The sequence below is a fragment of the Balaenoptera musculus genome, chromosome 13 (genome assembly GCF_009873245.2).
Source record: "Balaenoptera musculus isolate JJ_BM4_2016_0621 chromosome 13, mBalMus1.pri.v3, whole genome shotgun sequence".
Taxonomy (NCBI): Eukaryota; Metazoa; Chordata; class Mammalia; order Artiodactyla; family Balaenopteridae; genus Balaenoptera; species Balaenoptera musculus.
In genome coordinates, this window is record NC_045797.1 from 1,892,106 (window position 1) to 1,914,958 (window position 22,853).

General features: G+C 52.4%; 1 protein-coding gene across 2 annotated transcripts in view; it reads left to right on the forward strand.

Moving 5' to 3' along the window:
* The first annotated feature begins 488 nt into the window (after positions 1-488).
* UXS1 (UDP-glucuronate decarboxylase 1) overlaps positions 489-22,853 on the forward strand; it is a 79,799-nt gene continuing 57,434 nt past the window's right edge. Inside the window, exons 1-4 of one of the 2 annotated variants that reach the window (XM_036873257.1) lie at positions 489-685; positions 16,789-16,816; positions 18,152-18,200; positions 19,256-19,299. In XM_036873257.1, the coding sequence (XP_036729152.1) occupies positions 592-685; positions 16,789-16,816; positions 18,152-18,200; positions 19,256-19,299 (215 nt within the window). In that variant the 5' untranslated portion in view covers positions 489-591. Of the gene's footprint in view, positions 686-16,788; positions 16,817-18,136; positions 18,201-19,255; positions 19,300-22,853 lie in introns of both variants that reach the window. The other variant, XM_036873255.1, reaches the window with a different exon arrangement.

A 22,853-nucleotide genomic window follows, 5' to 3' on the forward strand; every position in this document is an offset into this window, starting at 1 on the left:
AGATTTTTTGTTGTTGGCCATTCTGACCGGTGTGAGGTGATACCTCATTGTAGTTTTGATTTGCATTTCTCTAATTAGTGATGCTGAGCATCCTTTCATGTGTTTGTTGGCAATCTGTATGTCTTCTTTGGAGAAATGTCTGTTTAGGTCTTCTGCCCATTTTTGGATTGGGTTGTTTTTTTGATATTGAGCTACATGTAAACGCCTCATTTTTAAAAGAAAGACGTTCCAGCCGATCAGAAGGAAAAAGGCACGGGGTCTGGACTTCATTGGTGTTTAGGTAAAGAAGCCGAGAGAACAGTCGGCTTTCAGAGGGAGGCGGTAAAGAACTCCCAACACCTGCCCATCCCCGAGTCCGCCCCGAGCGCTCGGAAGCACAACGCCCACGGCGGCCCACGACTAGCGCTTGGAACCGCGCACGCGCACGCGCCGCCCGCCGGGGCCTCCGCACTGCGCCTGCGGGGCGGGGCGGGGCGGGCGTGGCGCATGCGCGCGGGCCCCGCCGGCAGGAAGCGGGCGCGGGGCGGGGCCTTCGGGCCGCCCCCGCCTCAGCCGCTCAAGGAGCACAGCGGCCGCAGCGCGCGGCCCGGGATGCTGAGCCAGGCGCTGCTGCGCCTCGCGTCCGCCGTCAGCCGCAGGAGGATGAAGCTGCTGCTGGGCATCGCGCTGCTCGCCTACGTGGCCTGTGAGTGCGCCGGCTATTCCTTCCCGCCCGCGGCCTACTCTCTCCCTCCCTCCATCTCTCCCTCCCGCTCCGCGCGCGCGGCCGCCGTCCGGACAGGAGGCGCGGACCCTCGGCCCGGCTGCCCCGCCGCACGCGGGGCTGCGGGCAGCGGTTCCCGAGCGTGCCGCGTCGCCGGGCTGGACTAGGGGGTGCGAATGCTGTCGCCTGGCAGAGCCCCCGCGCCGGCTGCCTGCTCTTAGGAAAATTACTCCGCGTTTGGCTGCCGGGCAGCCCAGTGTCGCCGGACCCCGCCGGCCAGCGGCCGAGCCCAGGGGTCCGACGCCTGGGGGTCCCCGCGCCCGGGGTCTTGGCGCCCAGGTTTCTGGACGCCCGGGGGTGCCCCCGCCCAGGTGTCCGCGCCCGGGGTCCTGGCGCCTAGGTGTTCGGATGCCCAGGGGTCTCTGCGCCCAGGACCGGAGGGTGCGGGTGCCGGTCGGCCCAGCACGGAGGCGCAGCGCTGGGGATCCCGGCGCCGCTCCAGTTTGTGTGGTTCTCCCGTCATCACTCACCGCGGCTGCCGGACCTAGGGCAGGAGGGGCACTTTGCAGGCAGAGGGTAGACCCTGTGGTTTCTTAGAGGCAGAAGCTGTCCCTTTAAAAAAAAAAAATCTATTCGATGGGAATGTATTTTCATTGTTGCTATTAATACTTCCCCAAGTACCAGAATTGGATCAAGTGAGCTCGTTTGAATCCTAGCCACGAGGTGATACACGCTGAAACGAAACACCTGCTCACCGGTTGAGTTACCAAGATCTGACTCCCGAGGTGAGGGGGGTGCGGCAAAGTGATTTCAGTTGAGCTCTAGGAAGATGCGGGTGATTGAGACCCAGCCTGTCTGCTGCAGCCCAGCTGGGGGCAGTTAGTTGGGAGTAGTCTTCAAGGGAGGAAGAACTAGTCTGAAGCTGTGCCAGTCTTGAGTGAGACAGCGGAGAACCCAGGGGAAAGACCGCTTTAAGTTGTGTAACTGTCGTTAGGACAATAATTACCATATCTAAATTGGCTGCGAGCTTCCCCGTAGGTGCGTGAGCCTGTTTCATTGTCTCCTGTGACTATCTCAGCAATCCTAGGAAATAGGTACTGTCGTTATTCCCATTCTAGAGGTGAGTCTGTTAAGGCCAAGAGAAATCAGGCAGATTTACTGATGACCACGCAGATGATAAGCTGTGGAGACCAAGGCCTGAGCCCGGCAAGGCTGGGGAGCTGGGGCTGGAACCCAGGTCTGCAGCAAGCTCCATGTCGATTTTGGGTCCTCTGAAGCTAGGGGGTTGTGGGATGTCATTCACCATTCTGTAGACCAGGAGATCCTACTGAGCCCTAACCTTTGTCTTTGCAGCCCTTACTGCTGCGTGTCCCTCTGCTTAGTCCCCGAGGACCCCAAGGAGTGCAAAACACCTGGGCAGTGTTTCTCAAACTGCTCTGTGTCAGAGTCACCTGGAGGGTTTTCAGAACCCAGGTTGCCGCCTCTCCCCTCAAGTTTCTGATTCAGTAGGTCTGGGGTGTGGCCCAGCCGTTTGCATTTCTAATAGCTTCACCTCAGATGCTGTTGGTGTGGTCTGGGGACCCCACTTTAGAACCTGTGGCCTAAGCAGGTGAGTTGAGTTGGCCACGAATTAGATGCTCACCCAAATGAGGGTTAAATTACGAACAGGTAGGAAGGAAGGGAGGGAATGCACGGGGGCTTGAGCTGGGAAGTGAAGTGTGTGTAGGAGTGACTAGGCAGGCGGAGGAGGGGTGGGTTCCGAAGGAGCAGCATGTGCAGAGGTCCTGTGGCGGCCGAGAGCAGGGCGTGTCCTCAGAATGTGGAGAACCGCGGTGTGGCTGGAGTATGGACACGAAGTAGCGACGAGGCTGCCCTGGCAGGCGGGCTGGAGCAGGCAGGCCTGGCGGAGGCCTCGTGCCAGCTCCCGACGCGGGTGAGTTTAGCTGTGAGGTTTTAGACTAGGGTGGAGGCAGTGCTGGTAACAAGCAGGGATGGTAAGTCCCGGACACTTCGCAGGGAAAAGCATGACATTGTGGCTGCCGGCTGAGAGCACCCGAGAACATGGAAGGCGTCCGTGAGCCACGATGCCTGTGACGTCCAGTCTCTGCTCTCCTTGTTAATAATCTTTCCCTTTTGTTTGAGAAAACGCCCCTGCTCCCAGGTGACACACAGCCCCTTCTGGAAATGCTCTTGTGCCCGTGCGGGCCCAGCGTCCTTGCTGGCACATAATTCTTCGGTCCAGGCCCAGGGGCTGAGCTTGGGCCAGCTTGCACTGCACTGAGGTTCTTTTCCATGCATGTGTTTTCTTCTCGGTAACGGGGATTTCAGCCCTTGTAGCACTTAGATCAGTGCTGTTAGCTCCTTGGAAGAGCTCAGAGGTCTGAAAGTCATGCCAACCTGCTAGGTAGATCCCTAGGCAGAGACTCAGCTGGAATTACTTTTAGTGTTTTTGACAGGGCTAGAGTTAAAGTCAAATAGCCTTTGCCGGGTTTGTTGGTGTCCCCAGGCACTGTTTTCCTCTCCCCGGAGGCAAGCGCTTCATTTCTTTGAGCTGATGATTTTGGTGTTTGTCCTTGTGCCGTAGAATTCTAGATACTACCTAGTGGCTCTCTTCTTTAGAAGACGATTGTTTATTCTCCTTGCTTTTCCCCTACCAACCCACGCAGATGCGGTGTGATTTTAAGGAGCTCAGCGCTTAGTGTTTATGCGCATGACTAAATGTTGTTCACCTGAGCCCTGTGAACGGCACCTTTTCTTTTTCCTGGAGCTAATGACTCCGCTCTCCAGGCCCTATACCTGTTGGACCGCAAGCTTTGTCGCTCATGTCTTTCTCCCCCAAGACACTGAGCAGCCTCCCGAGCTCCTTGAGGAGGGGCCTTCGGACCTCGTGGCCCTGGCCTCAGCCCCTCAGCCCCGTTGGCCTGGAGATGCTGTCCCCTGAGTGCCACCGCCTCATTTCAGCTGGAGGTCACGGGAGGAGCATTGCGAGGCGTTGGCCGCGTCTTCTCTGTCTTCACATGTACTTGACAGGTGGGTGGTGAGGCTCCTCCATCCCTTCTGGGTCCTGGTGCCGAGGCTCGAGCCAGCTCCCGGCTCTCTGTGACTTGGTTTCTCCGGGAGATCCCAGGCCCTGCCCTTCTCCTGCCCCCGGCGCCATCCTCCACGGCACGCCTCAGCTCGACCCCTCCGCACTCTCGTGTGCCCCGAGTGTGCATTTGTGGACGTGCGGTTGATACCTGGCCTCCTTCAGGACCACCGTGCTCGGCATGTCGAGCCCCCTCCCAGAGTGAGGCCTCCGTGCCGCGGGGGGTCAGGGGCACCTGCGTGCCCACCCACCCGCCCAGGGGTGCGCGCCGGCTGGTGACGTGTGCCCACGTGCTGGGTGCTTCCAAGCCTGGCCGCCCAGGAGCCTCGCTCTGCGGTTCTGGGAGCCTTCCAAACTGTCCTTTGGAGCGTTACCCCGCCGTGTGGGGTGGCCTGCTCTAGTCCTCTTCCTTTCGTCTCTTCTGTCATTTTAGACTTTTCCCTACTTTTTGGAAACTTTGTCATCTAACTCTTTTAGTGATTGAGGACATTTATGTTTGCTACCATGTTTTGTTTATGAGCGTTCTCTTTCTCCCTGAATTTAAAAAACCAAAGAGCGTGGTCTTTGCGTCAGGGTCTCCTCTGCACGGTGGTCGTTGGCTCACTTCTCTTCCCCTGGAGAGTCTCTTCCCCCGGTGGCTTCCTTTCTCCTTGGAGGCTTTCCCGGGACGCTGGGCCGTGTGCTCTGTTGGCACGATCGGTCCTGGGCGGGTGGGGGGCCCCGGCTGCCCCATGGACCCTCAGCTGCCTCACTGGTTGGTGGAGCGCTCAGCATCCTCCGGGCGGCGGTGCCAGCTCTCCCGGGCATATGGCAGGGCTGCGGGGCTGAGCCGTACCCTGATCGTCCCCCAGCTGACGGGGCCCCGTGCCGCAGACCCTCTGCCCTCCCCTCTGCAGAGATGGGACCGGGGGTTGGGGGGGCTGGAGCCGGCAGGGTGCCCCACGTCCGTGTGCAGCGGGCAGGGCCCTTCTCCAGCCTCCTCCACGCGACCCGCCCCCGGCTCCCCGTTCTCCTGGTTCCTCTGCCCTCTTCCTTCTTCTCCACCTCCCAGAAGCGCTTGTCCCCATCCCCCTGCGCACCTTGGTTTATACCCGAAACGACAGAACAAAGGCGAAGCTTGCTTGCTGATGTTTCAGAGGCACTCCTTCAGCTCTTGAAATCCTGAGCTGTGACAGCAACAGCGCTCACTTAGGTTTGGGTGTGTCCTGGGTTTTGTTGGGAGGACACTGTATTTGTGGTGCTTTCCTCTCCTGTCCCTGTTATTCCACCAAAAAGACGCTAAATCACCCCTGAAAACCACGTGCAAGCATGTTTTACATGTGTTAGCTCTGCACGTGTGATAACAGACATCAAGCTTCTCTGAGCTGGGACTTTTGTTGAGAGTAGTTTTGCCCTTGGTCTGATGAGCCCTCCATAATTGGCGATCGTTAAGTCGCTCAGCAGATAGGTGATGGTGATGCCAGTGGGCTCCTGGGGGAAAAGAGAGGAAAAAAGGGGAAAACAGGCGAACTTGTGTAAGTGGTGCTTCCAGATTCCCCTGAGCCCAGCGGTCACTATGCTTGTTACTGCAGGTTCCCAGGGTCCCCCCAGACCCAGGAATAGGAGCCTAGAATCTCCCCCCACCTTCTTGGTGGCCGGGAGGGGCAACCTGGAAATTGTTTAGACCCTCGACATCTACCGTAAGAGTTTCCACACCTAATTTCTGTTGTATTGAAAAAATAATTCAGCAAGCACCCAAATAACCCTCGGCCTACATATGCCAGTTCTTTTTTTCCCCACATTTGCTCATTCTTTTCATTTTTACATATACTTCTTTGTTGAAATATTTGAGAGTTGTAGACATAGTAATACTTCATGTTTAAATACTTCAACATGTGTCTCCTAAGATCTGCATTTTCTATGTAATCTGATCATTATCATAGTCTAAAAATTAACAATAAATAGTATCATCTGATATGCAGTCCATATTTGAATTCCCTCCGCCCGCCCCCGTGGTACCATAAATGTCCTTACAGCCTTTTCTGTTTTTTGTTTTTTTGTTTTTTTTTTTAAATCTAGGATCCCGTCAGGGTTTACACATCGCTGTTACGCCTCTAACTCTTGTTTTTTCATGACATTTACCTTTTAAAAGCACAGGCTGGTTGTCCTTTAGAAACGTCCAGCCTTCTGGACTTACCTGCTTGTTTCCTCAGGATTAAATTCAGGTAAATATTTTTATGATAACGCTGGTCGATTTGCATTACATCAGGCTTGTCCCCTGTCAGTGCTGAGTTTGATGCCGGGAGGGGCTGGCTGCCGGCCACTTGATTTCCAGGATCCGTTTTCCCAGGACCCAGCCAGGGGTTCCCGGAGACTTACAAGCCAGTGCGCTCCGCATCCATGCCAGTCCTCGCCTGGGTCAGGTTTATATTGGGGATCACAAAAACGGCACTTTCGAATTCTGTAAATCCTCCTCTGTTTATTAACTGGCGTTCTTCTGGACACAGAGACCGAGGCCTGCCCCTCTCTCTCTCCCTCTCTCTCTCCCTCTCTCTCTCCCCCCCTCCCTCTCTCTCCCTCTCCCTCTCTCCCTCTCTCTCTCTCTCTCCCTCTCTCTCTCTCCCCCCCTCTCCCTCTCCCCCTCTCTCTCTCTCTCTCTCTCCCTCTCCTTCTCTCTCTCTCCCCCCCTCTCCCTCCCTCTCTCTCTCTCTCTCTCTCTCCCTGTTAGCTTTCTGGGGGCTGCTGTAATAAATTGCTAGGAACTAGTCGGCTTTAAAACAAGGGAAATTGATTCTCCCACGATTCTGGGGGCCGGAGTCAGAAGTCGAGGTGTCGGCAGGGCCGCCGTGGTCCCCTGAAGGCGCCTTCAGGCTGCGGGTGCTTCATTCCCGGTGCTGGTCCCGTGGCCCCTCCCCTGCTGTCTGTCAGGTCCCTCCGTCCCTTATAAGGTCACTGGTCACGGGATCGAGGGCTCAGCTGGATAATCTGAGGTGGTCTTTTGGTCTCAAGATCCTTAATTACACCTGCTAAGACCCTTTTTCCAAGTAAGGTCAGATTCCCAGGTTCTCGGAATTAGGATGTGAACATATTTTGAGGACCACCATCAATTTATACCCCTCTTTTTTTTTTTTTAAGTCACTAAGGACTAGAGGTTCTCTCTATCTTTGAGCACTTCCTTGATCTCCAGATGCTCCAGGCTCATCTTGTGTTTTCTGTGCCCCAAAGCTGGAATCAGCCATTTCTCCAAGGAGCCCTGCTTCCTTTCAGTGGAGAGCGTGCATTAGAACTCGGGGTCTGAGCACTCACTGAGGTGTCCTTGCTTCCAGCTCTTGCAGTGGACAGAGCCGGGACAGGTACGAATTTTTTCCAGTTGTGAGTTTATGCCGATGCCCCCAGTTTAAATCATAATGGGGTTCTTCCTCCCCTGCCCACTTCCCATATTGCTATTTCCTCCCTCCCACTATGAAAATCTTGTTTCTGACATCAGGAAAAACTCATTTGCTCTGTACTACCAGCCATACCGGTTTCAGAATCATTGCCTCATTACCAGTACTAAAGACAAGCTTAAGAAAATTCAGAATTTCTCTGTAGTTCTTTTTGTCCTTAGAATCTCTCTCGCTCAGGGGGTACAGTTATTGTGTTCAAAAGCTCCGTGAAACATGTTTTTCTATGCCTGATACAAGTCAGGTTTATTTTTTTTTCTGTTTGTGTTCCGTTTATTTTAGGATTTCTTTTTTCTTTCTGATTGTTAAAGTGTGTAAGCCATTTCCATGGTTCAGAAGTCATACTGAATAAAAAGCTATGTGCAGACGTGTCTTGCTGCAATCCCTGGCCTCCACCCTCTTCCCACTGTCATTAGTCCATTTTATGCATCTTTGGTTTCTTTTTGCAAATCCAGGCATTAGGCCGTGTGTATACACGCACCTGCTACTCATTGTTACCAGAAGGTAGTGAATCACGTAGACCATCTTGCCCTCTTTTCCTTTCCTGCACAGTATTTCCTGGAAGGCTCTGGTATCAGCGTATGGAGCTCACCTTTGCTCTGTGTGTCTCTCCTGTGTGTGTGTGCCCTGCGTTCTCCGTGACCAGGCTCCTGAGCAAGGCGTTTTCCTTGTTTCAGATACTCTGCTCTTGGAAGTACTGCTGCAGTCAGTAAGCTTGTGCGTGTGGTCCCCCGAGCCATGCCCCGGAACAGCTGTCTTCCCCACACCCCCATCAGAGCTTGTGGACAACTCACCAGGCAGAAGTGGTCTCTCCTGCTTCGGTGTGCGTCCTCTACATAGGAGTGACGTTAAGCATCTTTTCAAGTGTTGAAGGATGCTAATGTATCTTTTTCCGAGAACTGTTCAGCTTTTGCCCATTTTTCTGTTGAGTTTTGGTCGTCTTTCCCCTCATTTTTAAGAGCTCTTAACACATCGGGGGTGTTAACTGTCCTTTGTGAGGTAGGCTGCAGCCGTTTTCTCACGCCTCGAGTGGTTCCGAGGAAGATATCTGTGGTCTTGGTCCCCGTTCCTGGCACAGAGCTCCTAAAACCCTTGGGGTTTCCTGAGCCATAGGGGTGTCTTCTGTTGTTCCTAAGATGCCCCTTTTGATCACCCCGAGTTTTTGCCTGGGGGTGACTCAGGGTGGGCCCTAGATTGGCCTGGGATGGGGCAGGTCACTGTCAGCCTCAAACCCCCCCCCCACCTCCGGGAAGGGGGTTGGGGGCTGGAGATGGAGCTTTGTAAAAAGTCCTCAACAGTGAGGTCTGACGCGCCCCTCGGTGGGTGAGGAGCTGGGAGGGTGGTGCCCGGAGAGGCCGTGGAGGCTCTGGTCCCTCCGAGACTATCCATTCGTCTGTTCCTGAGCTGCGTCCTTCCTGATAAGCCGGTCGTCGTAAGGAGACTGTCCCTCTGAGTCCTGTGAGCCTTTCTAGCAAATTATCAAACCCAGGGAGGGGGTCGTGGAGCCCTGACTTGCAGCCAGTTGGTTGGTCGGAAGCACAGGAGGCCCCGGGCCTGGTGGGGTGAAGTGCGCTGTCCTGTGGGCCTGAGCCCCTCACCTGCGGGGTCAGCGCTTGGGGCAGGTCGTTAGCGTCCAGGGGGCCGGAGAGCTGGTTGGTGGTGTGGAAACCCCGCACGCTGGGGTCAGCGGTGTTCTGGGGGTGGAAACAGATCTTAGGACGATTTTTCCGTTTCCCCACGTGGTTCTTAAGAACGTGGTCCAGGTGTTTGGAGGGAGGTGAGAGGCCTGGGCTGTGAGGGGTGCGGTGCCCTGGAGGCCTGGGGGTCAGCGGGTTGGGAGGTGCACGGGGTTGGACCCTGGAGCCCAGGGCGGAGGTGACAGGTGCAGGGACTGGGGGCCCTCGAGGCCAGGAGGCAGGGCTGGAGGTCTGACCCGGTGGGAACCCTTCAGCGAGAGGAGCTGCCGTCGGAGGAGAGCTGTGCAGCTGAGGAGCCAGGATGTGATCCACCTGCCCCAGATGTTCAGACTTGGGGCCAAACGCCGCCTGCGTTGCCCCCGGGCCTGTGGCTGAGTGTCGCCCGCAGCTGTGCACCCTCCTGGGCTCCTGCCTGCCGGGCGTGGGCTGGCAGGTGTGAGCCTGGTGGGACGGGGGGAGCCCTGGGGGGCACGGGCGGGGTGTCCCGTGGGGCTGGCTTCGGGGGTGCGCCCCACGGAACCCCGCACGCTGGAACTTCCGTGTGTGCGTACACGTCTCCCTTCATCCTCTTCCGTTTTCTGCCTTTGTCCGTGTTGTGATGAACATAATACGGTACGTGTAGTACACGTGGGGCACGCGCTCCAGAGTTCTCGATCACCGGAGTGGGCGATGGGAGTGGTTTGGAGACTTGGAATCCGGAGCAGGAGCGGGACGAGGACGAGTCACCTGCAGAGAAGGCAGGAGCGCCTCGTGGGAGGGCGGACACGGAAGCACAGCCACGCGCGTCCTGCGGTGACCAGAGCCTGACGAGGGGGCCGGCGCGGGACCGGGGACGTGGGCTAGAGGGGCTCGCTGGGGGAGGAGCCGCGAGGGTCCGCCGGCCACCTGGGGCGAGGGGGCATCCGGAGCTGTGCCCGTCACAGACGGAGAGGCGGGAGGGCTCTTGACATCGGTTTGGTTTTTAGTTTAGTTTAGTTTTTATTTTATATCGGAGTACAGTTGATTTACAATATTGTGTTAGTTTCCGGTGTACAGCAAAGTGATTCAGTTATGCATATATCCTTCTCAGATTCTTTTCCATTGTAGGTTATTACAAGGTATCGAATATAGTCCCCTGTGCCATACAGTAGGTCCTTGTTGGTTACCTATTTTGCATACAGTAGTGTGTATATGTTCATCCCAAACTCCTAATTTATCCCTCCCTCCCTTCCCCCTTTGGTAACTAAGTTTATTTTGTACGTCTGAGAGTCTGTTTCTGTTTTGTGAAGAAGTTGTTTAACGGTTGTCTTAGAACACGGAGCCTTCGGAGGCCTTGAGCAGGGAGGGGAACAGAGGTGGGCTCTCAGCTTGCGGGGAGATCGGCCGGAGCACTTGTTAAACCCCGACGGCTCCCCACCCCCTGAGTTTCTGACTGGGGAGCCCTGTTGGGGCCTGAGAATCTGCATTTCTGACGGGCTCCCGGGGAAACGCTGTGTAGCTCTGGTCCGAATGAGCCTCTGCCCTGTCTACCTCGAGGGTCCCGGGGGCTGGGGGCTGTCCCCTCTCCAGGCTCCTCAAACAGCGGGAGTCCTCGAGATGACAGTTGGGTTTGGGGTCTCTACTGACTGACCGGCTCGGGGATCTCATTGGTCACCCTGCACTTTGCAAGCGTGGTGCTGCCCTACCTGGACGGAGGTAACACTTCGGCTCCCCTGCAGACCTGAGGGAACTTATTTCAGACTTTCTCCCTGCCGGCTGTGGAAATTGCAGTAATACCAGAGCCTAGAAAGGCCTTCCTCATGTTTCTCAGACTGTCTTCTGCGTAAATACACCTGCATGAAGTTTTAAACGTGTGTCTAGTGTGAACAAGCAGAAATGGATCCTACTAAGTTTCTCATCTCAGTTAATAAGTGACATTTTTACATGTAAAGACTTTCTAAAGGGACCGATGTTATCTACAACGCCCACGGTTTCTTGCATTTTTAACCACTTTGGGGCAAAAATTTTTCCCATGGAAATGTTGGGGCAGCTTTCTTACGAAAGTCTCTGGGAAGGAGTGAGTCACTTAAAGGTGTTCTTTGCCGAATTTTGGGACCCGCCAGCTGGGACTCTGGAGGCTGCGGGGTGGGGAGCTGGAGGGCTTGTGCTGGGGCTCGTCCCGGAGGCCGTCCTGGAGGAGGCGTCTTGGGAGGGAAGCAGGGCTGGTGCGGGGCCTCCGCGCGTGGCCTGGGAAGGACGCCAGCCGCCAGCCTGCCGGGGGTCCCCAGACCGCCTCATCTGGGCAGCTTCCCTTCTGTGTAACGGCTGGCACGAACGCAGGCCCGGCCGGCTGGGCAGGGCTCCGGGCCAGCTCTCCTCAGGTCGGGGGACAGGAGGGCTCCGCGTTCCGTGGATGCTGCCCTTCGTGTGTGATGCTGCCTGACCCTCAGCACCTGATAGTTTTAGGGAGACCTGGAGGCGGGGAAGCCCTCCTCTGACAGCCCCCTGCCTTATCTGGAGAATTTTAAACAGAATAGTATCTTCTGATGAGACCCCTCTGATCGGTTTAGGATGCGTTTCCTTGTCTGCTTTGAAGGCCTTCAGTTGAGCCACCGCGGGGTCTATATCTGTTCCTCGGGGGCCGGAGTTGTCAGGGTTCGTGGGAGGTGAGCAGGGCTCCTCTTTCCTGGGCGCGTTTGATGCTGTGATCACACAGGGCAGGCAGCCTGCGTGGTAGGGATGGGGGCCCCTGGGACCTCAGCCACCCTTTCTGCCCAGGCGGGAGGAACTTTGCCCGGATCCTGGGTCGATGGGAGATTAAAGCACCTGTCTGTGCTCTGGTTCTGGTTGTTTCGCTGCGTGACCGACCACTTCAGGACTTGCTGGCACAGAGCAGCGGCTGTTTCACCACGCTCATGGGTCTGTGGGGTGGGAATTTGAAAAGCAGAGTCTGTTCTCTGGTGACGTCTAGCCTGACGGTCAGGACTCACACAGCGGGGCTGGAGGGTCCCCTTCCCGGAGACTCGGCTGGCAAGTCTGCCCCTGAGGACAGCTCGGCCGGGTGGTTGACCTGTCTGCCCTCGGGCGGTCGTGGTCCTGCCGGGTGGCCCTGGGCTGCAGGATCCGGTGTTTGAGCAACCGAGGCCCACGTGCACGCTGCTTCTGACCGGCTGCCCAGACTGCGGGGAGGGCCAGGACCCGTCCTCTGATGGGATGTGTCAGCTGTGGCACCAGGGAGGGTCTCGCTCTCTGAACGTCACGCTGACGCTGCAGAGTGCGGCGGACGGGCTGGGCCTGGCCTCTGCTGAGCCCCGTCTCGGGACCCGAGAGGAGCAGGGGCGGCCGGGGGAAGGCACCCGCCCTGCGGCGTCCTAGAACTTGCTCTGCAGACGGTGCGTGGTTGGGATGAGCCCAGGAGCCTGGGCGGTACGGGTTTCCATTGTGGATCCGCCTCTGGATGAAGCGTTTCTTACCTGCGCAGGTGGCGCATCTTCCTCGGTCAGTGGGCTGCGTGGCCCTGAGGATTTCACGAGGTCGCGATGCTCAGTTTGGGTTTGATCACGTGTCCCACGGGCGTCTGGGGGGAATGAGCTTAGCAGCCGGTTTGGGGACAACAAGGCGCCTGTCTCGTGGGAGTGGGGACGAGCCCGGGCCCTAGACGGGCCACGCAGGCCTGGGAACGAGGCCCCCGCATGGCCCGGTCACACGGCTGTGGGGTGACCTGACAGGTCACAGGTGTTCCTCTTGGCTCTGGTCTTCAGCTGTGACGTGGGAGTGACAGCGTGACCTCAGGCTTGGAAACAGTGAGCCCGGAAGGCCCCTGGGGTGATTCCAGCGCCACCGAGTCCCTGCGCCACCTTGGCCTTGTCCCGAGACCCAGGCTGGGGCCGCCGGCCTCCTGCTCCATGCCTCCGTTCCTGCCCCCCCGTTAGACACCTCTCCCCGTCACCGTGGGATGGAGGGGGAGCCGAGAGCGCGCTTGGCCCAGCCGTTATCCCTCCCCCAGCCGCCCCCCAGCTCTTACCCTGTGACAACACCCGTGTCCCACCCGCCCTGACCTCCCGGCCCATCCTGACGCCCTGTCCTCTGCTTTCAGCTCACTTCTCCCCTGCCCGTCTGCCCCTCACACCCTGCTTCCTCTGGTGCTGAAACCCTGCTGCCTTCACCACACTGAGTGATGCTGGTCACCTGCTAACCACGGGCCAGCTACCAAAGGGGAAGCAGTGGTGCCCACGTTCAGTTCATGGGCAGAATCCTCGGGGGAGCTTGTCAGGAACACAGCCCCTGAGGCCCACCGTGACCTGCAGCCTCATCTTCCCTCCCCAGGGACCTCTGCTGCCCTTCTCCTCCCAGGGCATCCATCTCCTTCTGAGCCCAGAAGGTGGCTCTGCTTCTGAAGATAAAAAGGACTAAGCGAGTGATGTTTGTAAGAAAGGAAGAACATTCCCTGACCTCCGTCTGGCTGGTGTTGGTGCCTGGCCCGCCCATGCTTGGTGTTTTGAGTGTGAATAAGGAAACTCCTGCCCTGGCAGGGAGACCCACCGTAAGCCGCAAATTAAAAAGAGGGGTGCCGTGGTCACCATGGCAGCACAGGGGGCCACAGCATCCCCTGCAGCAGGGAGGGGGGTAGGGGGGGAGGGGCTGTCCCGAAAATGGAGTGCCCAGGCGAGGTGCCCAGAGACCCCTGTAAATGGAGCTGAAGTGGTGAGGAGGTGCCGAGTCCCGTGGGAGCAGGGGCTGCAAGGAGGTCCGCTGGTGAGGAGAGGGGAGGGGGTCACGAAGCCCTGGGCTGGACGGGGAGGAGCAGCTGGGGAGGAGGGTGCGTGTCCAGGTGCCTGCGGAGGGGCATTACCCGCCCACGGTCCTTATTTTCCGTTTGTAAAGGGCGGGGAAGCTCCTGCGGTGGGCGTCTTCCCCAGCAGATCCCAGGGCCGCCCGCGCTTCCCAAGGGAGAGACGATGAAGCAGAGCCCTGGTGGGGCAGGGGGGGATGACTCGGGAGGCCGTGTGTCTACTTCCCGGGAGGGATGGCAGCCTTACCTGCTCTCAAGTGGTCTAAGTGACCACAGGAGGACCGAGAAATGTCTCCAAAATAGACATTGTAAACAGATTCAAGAAGAGGTTAAGAAGGAGAAAATGGAATGAACTAATAACCGTGGGATGATTTGAGAAGATGGTCAAAAGGCTGTCACCACTCGGAAGGCAACTTAGGGCCCGGGTCATTCTCGCGTGCAGTTAGTTCCCTGGCACAGAAAGAGGGGGACGCTTCTGGGCTGTTTTGATGAGGAGCTAATCCTAAAGCCAGAATGAGACAAGGTACTCATTTCAGGTCCCCAGTGAAGACAAGTGTCCCAGGGTCTGCACCTCCTGGTTCATGGGCACCTGGCATCCCAGGTGAGCAGTGACCCAGATAGAGACCGGGGACAGGGGGCATGCAGCTTGGCAGGGGCTCAAGAATCTTTTCCCTCCTTTTTACAAAGCAAGGTAGGCACATAGATACAAGGAAAAAATAGTCAACGTCAGCACTTGAACTCAGTATTTTGGTGTCTTCAGACGGTCTTTTTTTTTCTGTGTAATTTTTAGTAGCAGATATATTTTCTTGTCTGGGGCTGTCACACCTGCATTATCAGGTTGCAGCATGGTTTCGTTGCCGTATTTTTATTGAGATGTAATTGACATATAACGTTTTATTAGTTTCAGGTGTACATGTGATGATTCAGTGTGCGTGTGTATTGGGAAATGATCACCATAAGTTTACTTAATATCCGTCACCACACAGTTACAGATTTGTGTGCGTGTGTGATGAGATCTTTGAAGACTCGCTGTTGTAGCAGCTTCCTTCAAATACTCAGGATAGTGTTGTTAACTACAGTCACGTGCTGTACACGACATCCCCAGGACTTATTTAAACCCCATTTCACACCACCCATCCCTCACCTCCCACCTCCCACGTCTGGCAACCTCTGATCTGTTCTCTGTGCCTGTGAGCTTGGGTTTTTGTTGTTTGTTTTTAGATTCTACATGTAAGTGTGATCCTACGGTATTTGTCTTTCTCTGACTTATTTCACTCGGTGTAATGCCTTGAGGATCCAGCAGTGTTGCCGCAGATGGCAGGATTTCCATCTTTTTATGGCTGAATCATATTCCATTGCGTATATACACCACATCTTCTTTACCCATTCATCCATCAGTGGACACTCAGCTTGCTTCTGTATCCTGGCTATTGTGAATAGTGCCGCAATGAACATAGAGGTACACGTATCCTTTGGAATTAGTGTTCTCATTGCCTTTGGATAAATACCCCGTAGTGGAATTGCTGGATTGTGTGGTAGTTCTGTTTTTAATTTTTTGAGGAACCTCCGTACCGTTTTCCGTAGCGGCTGCACCAGTTTACATTCCCACCAACAGTGAGTGAACCAGGGTTCCCTTTTCTCCACACCCTCACCAACGTCTGTTATCGCTTATCTTTTTTGATAATTGTTACAGTCATATTTAATGACTTTATGATTTCATCACGTGAATGGCTATATTATAATTTATATAATAGTTCCCCAATTGTAATGTATTTTGGTTTATTCTTTTTTTTTAAATTATAAATAAGGCCGTGACTTGTGAAGGCAGCTTTCTTGTGTGTATACTTATTTCCTGAGGATAATCCTCAAAAGTAAGATCACATGGTCCAAAGGCATAAACATTCTTTGTTTTCTAATGAGTAATGAATACAGTACAGCTTCATTTTAATTTCTCCCATTTCTTGCTTACTTGACACTTTCTACTTATTTATTGCTTATCTTTTTGATCATAGTTTCTTCTTGTATTTGAAGAGGGCTGTGCTTTTATGGTTTCATCATTCCCCTTGTTCACAATGGGGATCTCTTGCAAGGAGCATGATTTTGGACACTGAGAACTCTGCAGTAAACGTTTATTAGCCCCCCGCTGGGTATCGGCAGATGCAGTGAGAACATGCCTAGGGTCGTCCCTCACCTCAGGGCCTTCCCAAGCTCACAGAATTGCCAGCCCCGGACTCCAGGGTGTGTGTGTTTGCTCCCTGCTTTCCCCAGCATCTGGCGGCACCTGAGCACGCCTGGCCTCAGGAGCTGTGCATCACTGGGGGAGTGGTCACGTGGGGGCCGTGTCGGCATGCGGACAGAGCTTTAGCGACACCGTTCTCTGTGGGTGTCCCTCTGTGAGGTACCCTCTGGTCGGTAACTTCAAGTGCGTGTCGTGGTCTAATGTGTCTGTAAAGTCACCCCTGGTAAAATCCACTGCGGCAGCCGGACTGGTTTAGACGCGGTTACTCAGGTGTCTGCCGTCAAGGAGGTGGCCCAGCAGACGAGGCTGTGATATAGGGGAGCTGGGTGAGGGCTGAGAGAGAGGACGGCCACAGGGCCAGGCCATCCTGTAGCTTCTCTGGGTCTCGGTCTCATCGCCATTTGAGGGGGAGAGGTTGGACTGAGCCCTGAGGTCTCTTATTCTTGCAGTTCTTTGATTCCCGTGACTAGCTCTTCCTCAAAGGCTGGGGACGTACTGCGTATCAAAGCACGTGCACCATGGCACTCCAGGCCCCAAAAGGTTATGCCAGAGTTAGGGGTCTATAGGGTCATCTTTTCGCTTATGTGTAGTCGCACTTATTATTTTATGTATGTAGGTATGTATGTATGTATGTGTTCTTGGCCGCACCGTGCAGCATGCAGGGTCTTAGTGCCCCGACCAGGGATCGAACCTGCACCCCTGCAGTGGAAGCACGGAGTCCTAACCGCTGGACCGCCAGGGAAGTCCCAGGACTTACTGTTTTGGAAGTGTGCATTTTATTGTCTTCGTGAGCTATAGTTTTCATAGCCAACTTTAAGATATTGGTTAAAAATTAATATTGTATTAGTTGGAGAACTTAAATATTGACTTTTCCTTTTTCTTTCTCTTACAGCTATTTGGGGCAACTTGGTTAACATGAGGTAATTGTTTTTAATAACTCGGCTGTTATGTTTGGGTTGAAAGGACACACGTCATTGTCATATATACACCCTGATTGAGGACGACGTCAAAATGGACCTGAGCTTCTTGCTGTTCACACGTCCAGCTCGTCTTCTCTCCTGGGGTGCTCTGGAGGACGCTCTGGTTATCACGCTGACCCAAGTCCAGCTCAGACGTGACGGTGGATCTCGCGGCAGCCGTGGCGGCTCCTGGGTGGTGCTCGCCTCAGGCCTTCCCGGCCTTGTAGACAGAAGAGGGTGGACCTGAGCTTTCAGGCTCCTGAAATGTAAATGGCATTCCTGGGCGGCTTGAGCAGAGCACTCAGGGGCACCCTTCCAAAGCCTCTTAGGGAAACCGAGGCTGCCCTCACCCCCAGGAGCAGACCAGTGGATGCTTGAGACCACTGTCCGTCCCGGGGAGGGAGGGCCCGAGGACCTTCTGGCCTGAGTGAGCATTATTTGTGCTGCTCAACAGAGCATGAGGGACACTTGTAAAAGTCCAATCCTTGTGTCAGTATTCTTAAAAAAAAAAAAAATCAGCGAAAGTAATAAGCATTCACTGTAAAAACAAATTTGGTGCCGTGAGTACAGTTTTACATTTAAAGAAAAATCCCCTCCACTTTGTATTTCTTGGTGTGACAGTCAAAGAGCAGCAGTGGCATTGCGGGGACAGCAGGTTTGGGAAGTCAGCGCAGCTGCAGGCAGCCGGGGAGGGTAGCTCTGCCCCCCCGGACTCTTCACGTCCAGCGGGGTTTGCAGGGCGGCTGGGGCCCTGTTGACCCAGTTCCTCCCACCGGGGCTGGTGTGTGTGTCCTGACAGAGGCCCCTGTGTGTGGCTGGAGGGTTGCTCAGGTCCCATTAAAGGAGCTCTGTCTTTGCACTTGGAAAAACTCCATTTTGCATTAAATCCCAGGAAAGCCCAGCAGAGAAACTTGTACTCCCTATAGACACACTTCCTGCCTCTAATTTAAAATCCCGTGTTGGGTGGAATGTGAAAGTGAGATGGTCTTAGTTTAACAGAAACGCCCCGTAAGGTGTGGTGAGCCTGGGGTACGGGGTAGTTTAACAGAAACACCCCGTAAGGAGGTGGTGAGCCTGGGGTGCGGGGCTGAGGAGCTACCCCCAGCCCCCTCCTCCCCGGCTGGCTGTCTGGTCCCCGGTCTCCCATCCTGGGGCGTGGGTGCCCGGGACGGGTTCTTGGGGAGGAGGGGGTGACGTGCAGCCTTTGCCTTGTGTTGCGGTGATTTGGTCAGAAATACACCTTGGAGTCACAAAGCCTTTCAATTGGTCTCAGTTTTGTAGTTTTCTACTCAACAGGTCCATCCAGGAAAATGGTGAACTCAAGATTGAAAGCAAGATTGAAGAGGTTAGTCTCTTTTCCAAAGTTTGCTCCTCCTTTTCCTGCTTATTTGTCCACTTCAGTCCCTTTGCCTGCGCTGGTATCTTTATTGTGGCCGCTTGATGCCGACCTGTGATTCTGAAACCATCTCGCAAGAAATCATTCCCTCATTGAAGAAGAGACTTTCTGTTTGTTAGGCTGTGGCCGCACCTCTGTGTCAGCATTTGTCCATTTGTAAAGGTGCAGTGTGTTAAATTCTGCCCTACAGGCAAGATGGATTTACGCTCTTACGTGACTTTTCAGGGGAGCCTTTCCAGGCTTCCTTAGAGGAACGGCAGTGAGAACCGTCCCCAGGGATGGGGACAGGGGCCGGCCTCCACTCACCTGAGCAGGTGCCAACAGGAAGCACGGCCCGACTCGTTTGCGAGGACCCGGGGACCCACAGAGCAGGGCGGGCGCACGAGCGGAGGGGAGGCTGCGGCCTGCCTCACTGAAAGCCGGCAACTCTAGCCCACTTCACACCTTCTGGTTAAAATAATCGCTCGTGTTTTAGTCCAGTGTCGGTGCAGACAGACTGTTGTAATGTGGGCTGCGGGAGGGCTGGGGGCCGCTCACTGTGATGTGCAGGCACGTGCCAGTCGTCCTGTGCAGCCCCGGCCCTGGCCCGCGAGTGCGGTGGACACACGGCCTGCGAGGCGGGCGCGGTGCTGAGGGCAGGCGGCACAGCGGGGGCAGCACCCGGGGGTCCTCTCTCTCACCTGAAGAGAAGCGGGGGTGGTGATCGCCTGTTTTCACGAGCCTGAACCACCTTTGACGTTGCCCGTGAGGTCGGCAAGGACAAAGGTGAATTTCCTGAGAGCTTAGGCGTCTCTGGAGTAAGAGATTCCAGCACGCAGTTCAGCATCTCGATTCTAGGATCGTGAGTCACGGGGTCTGACTTAACCTCGAGCTGGAGGTGAATCGTAGAAGGAATTAAAATCTGTTTCACATCACGCCCTGTCCGTCGGGAACATCAGAGTGGGTGAACGTGGCGGAGGACTGGGTTTCTGCTTTAAAACTGATACTGGTTGTTTTCGTTTTAGATTGTTGAACCACTAAGAGAGAAAATCAGAGATTTGGAAAAAAGGTATGTGTGCTTTTTCTTCTGTGTCTAAGAAAATACTTATATCTTACTGATTTTAGAAGGTCAATATCTAATGTCAGTTCATCTCAGCTGAGTAATTAACTCTAATTACAAACATACAAGGCACTTTGAAGACAGGGACTTTTCCATGAGAACGTCAATTTTTACTCTAAAATTCGGATGCAGTGCTTTTAGATCTTTTTTTCCTTTGGTCATTAAAAACTATTTCTGATGAAAGCTATGGGTTCTCTCGAGAAAAAAAATTTATTTAAATGATTTTTTTTAACATCTTTATTGGAATATAATTGCTTTACAATGCTGTGTTAGTTTTTGCTGTATAACAGAGTGAATCAGCTAAATGCATACGTATATCCCCATATCCCCTCCCTCTTGCGTCTCCCTCCCACCATCCCTATCCCACCCCTCTAGGTGGTCACAAAACACTGAGCTGATCTCCCTGTGCTATGCGGCTGCTTCCCACTAGCTATCTGTTTCACATTTGGTAGTGTATATATGTCCATGCCACTCTCTCACTTCGTCCCAGCTTACCATTCCCCCTCCCCGTGTCCTCAAGTCCATTCTCTACGTCTGAGTCTTTATTCCTGTCTGCCCCTAGGGTCTTCAGAACCTTTTTTTTTTTTTTTTAGATTCCATATATATGTGTTAGCATACGGTATTTGTTTTTCTCTTTCTGACTTACTTTGCTCTGTGTGATAGACCCTGGGTCCATCCACCTCACTACAAGTAACTCAATTTCATTTCTTTTTATGGCTGAATAATACTCCATTGTATATATGTGCCACATCTTCTTTATCCATTCATCTGTCGATGGACACTTAGGTTGCTTGCATGTCTTGACTATTGTAAATAGAGCTGCAATGAACATTGCGGTACATGACTCTTTTTGAATGATGGTTTTCTCAGGGTATATGCTCAGTAGTGGGATTGCTGGGTCACATGGTAGTTCTATTTTTAGTTTTTTAAGGAACCTGTTTACTGTTCTCCATAGTGGCTGTATCAATTAACATTCTCATCAACAGTGCAAGAGGGTTCCCTTTTCTCCACACACTCTCCAGCATTTACTGTTTGTAGATTTTTTGATGATGCCCATTCTGACAGGTGTGAGGTGATACCACACTGTAGTTTTGATTTGTATTTCTCTAATGATTAGTGATGTTGAGCATCCTTTCATGTGTTTGTTGGCAATCTGTATATCTTCTTTGGAGAAATGTCTATTTAGGTTTTTCTGCCCATTTTTGGATTGGGTTGTTTGTTTTTTTGATATTGAGCTGCATGAACTGCTTGTGTATTTCTGAGATTAATCCTTTGTCAGTTGCTTCGTTTGCAAATATTTTTTCCCATTCTGAGGGTTGTCTTTTCGTCTTGTTTGTAGTTTCCTTTGCTTTGCAGAAGCTTTTAAGTTTCATTAGGTCCCATTTGTTTATTTGTGTTTTTATTTCCATTTCTCTAGGAGCTGGGTCAAAAAGGATCTTGCTGTGATTTATGTCATAGAGTGTTCTGCCTATGTTTTCCTCTAAGAGTTTGATAGTGTCTGGCCTTACATTTAGGTCTTTAATCCATTTTGAGTTTATTTTTGTGTATGGTGTCAGGGAGTGTTCTAATTTCATACTTTTATATGTACCTGTCCAATTTTCCCAGCACCACTTATTGAAGAGGCTGTCTTTTCTCCACTGTATATGCTTGCCTCCTTTATCAAAGATAAGGTGACCATATGTGTGTGGGTTTACCTCTGGGCTTTCTATCCTGTTCCATTGATCTATATTTCTGTTTTTGTGCCAGTACCAAACTGTCTTGATTACTGTAGCTTTGTAATATAGTCTGAAGTCAGGGAGCCTGATTCCTCCAGCTCCCTTTTTCGTTCTCAAGATTGCTTTGGCTATTCGGGGTCTTTTGTGTTTCCATACAAATTGTGAAATTTTTTGTTCTAGTTCTGTGAAAAATGCCAGTGGTAGTTTGATAGGGATTGCATTGAATCTGTAGATTGCTTTGGGTAGTAGAGTCATTTTCACAATGTTGATTCTTCCAGTCCAAGAACATGGTATATCTCTCCATCTGTTTGTATCATCTTGAATTTCTTTCATCAGTGTCTTATAGTTTTCTGCATACAGGTCTTTTTTCTCCTTAGGTAGGTTTATTCCTAGGTATTTTATTCTTTTTGTTGCAGTGGTAAATGAGAGTGTTTCCTTCATTTCTCTTTCAGATTTTTCATCATTTGTGTATAGGCATGCAAGAGATTTCTGTGCATTAATTTTGTATCCTGCTACTTTACCAAATTCATTGATTAGCTCTAGTAGTTTTCTGGTAGCATCTTTAGGATCCTCTATGTATAGTATCATGTCATCTGCAAACAGTGACAGCTTTACTTCTTCTTTTCCGATTTGGATTCCTTTTATTTCTTTTTCTTCTCTGATTGCTGTGGCTAAAACTTCCAAAACTATGTTGAATAATAGTGGTGAGACTGGACAACCTTGTCTTGTTCCTGATCTTAGAGGAAATTGTTTCAGTTTTCACCATTGAGAATGATGTTTGCTGTGGGTTTGTCGTATATGGCCTTTATTATGTTGAGGTAAGTTCCCTTTATGCCTACTTTCTGGAGAGTTTTTATCATAAATGAGTGTTGAATTTTGTCAAGCCTTTTCTGCATCTGTTGAGATGATCATATGGTTTTTATCCTTCAATTTGTTAATATGGTGTATCACATTGATTTGCATGTATTAAAGAATCCTTGCATTCCTGAGATCAACCCCACTGGATCATGGTGTATGATCCTTTTAATGTGCTGTTGGATTCTGTTTGCTAGTATTTTGTTGAGAATTTTTGCATCTGTGTTCATCAGTGATATTGGCCTGTAGTTTTCTTTCTTTGTGACATCTTTGGTTTTGGTGTCAGGGTGATGGTGGCCTTGTAGAATGAGTTTGGGATTGTTCCTCCCTCTGCTATATTTTGGCAGAGTTTGAGAAGGATAGGTGTTAGCTTTTCTCTAAATGTTTGATAGAATTCACCTGTGCAGCCATCTGGTCCTGGGCTTTTGTTTGTTGGCAGATTTTTAATCACAGTTTCTGTTTCAGTGCTGTGATTGGTCTGTTTATATTTTGTATTTCTTCCTGGTTCAGTCTCAGGAGGTTGTGCTTTTCTAAGAATTTGTCCATTTCTTCCAGGTTGTCCATTTTATCAGCATATAGTTGCTTGTAGTAATCTCTCATGATCCTTTGTATTTCTGCAGTGTCAGTTGTTACTTCTCCTTTTTCATTTCTAATTCTATTGATTTGAGTCTTCTCCCTTTTTTTCTTGATGAGTCTGGCTAATGGTTTATCAATTTTGTGTATCTTCTCAGAGAACCAGCTTTTAGTTTTATTGATCTTTGCTATGGTTTCCTTCATTTCTTTTTCATTGATTTCTGATCTGATCTTTATGATTTCTTTCCTTTTGCTAACTTTCGAGGTTTTTTGTTCTTCTTTCTCTAATTGCTTTAGGTGTAAGGTTAGGTCGTTTATTTGAGATTATTCTTGTTTCTTGAGGTAGGATTGTATTGCTAT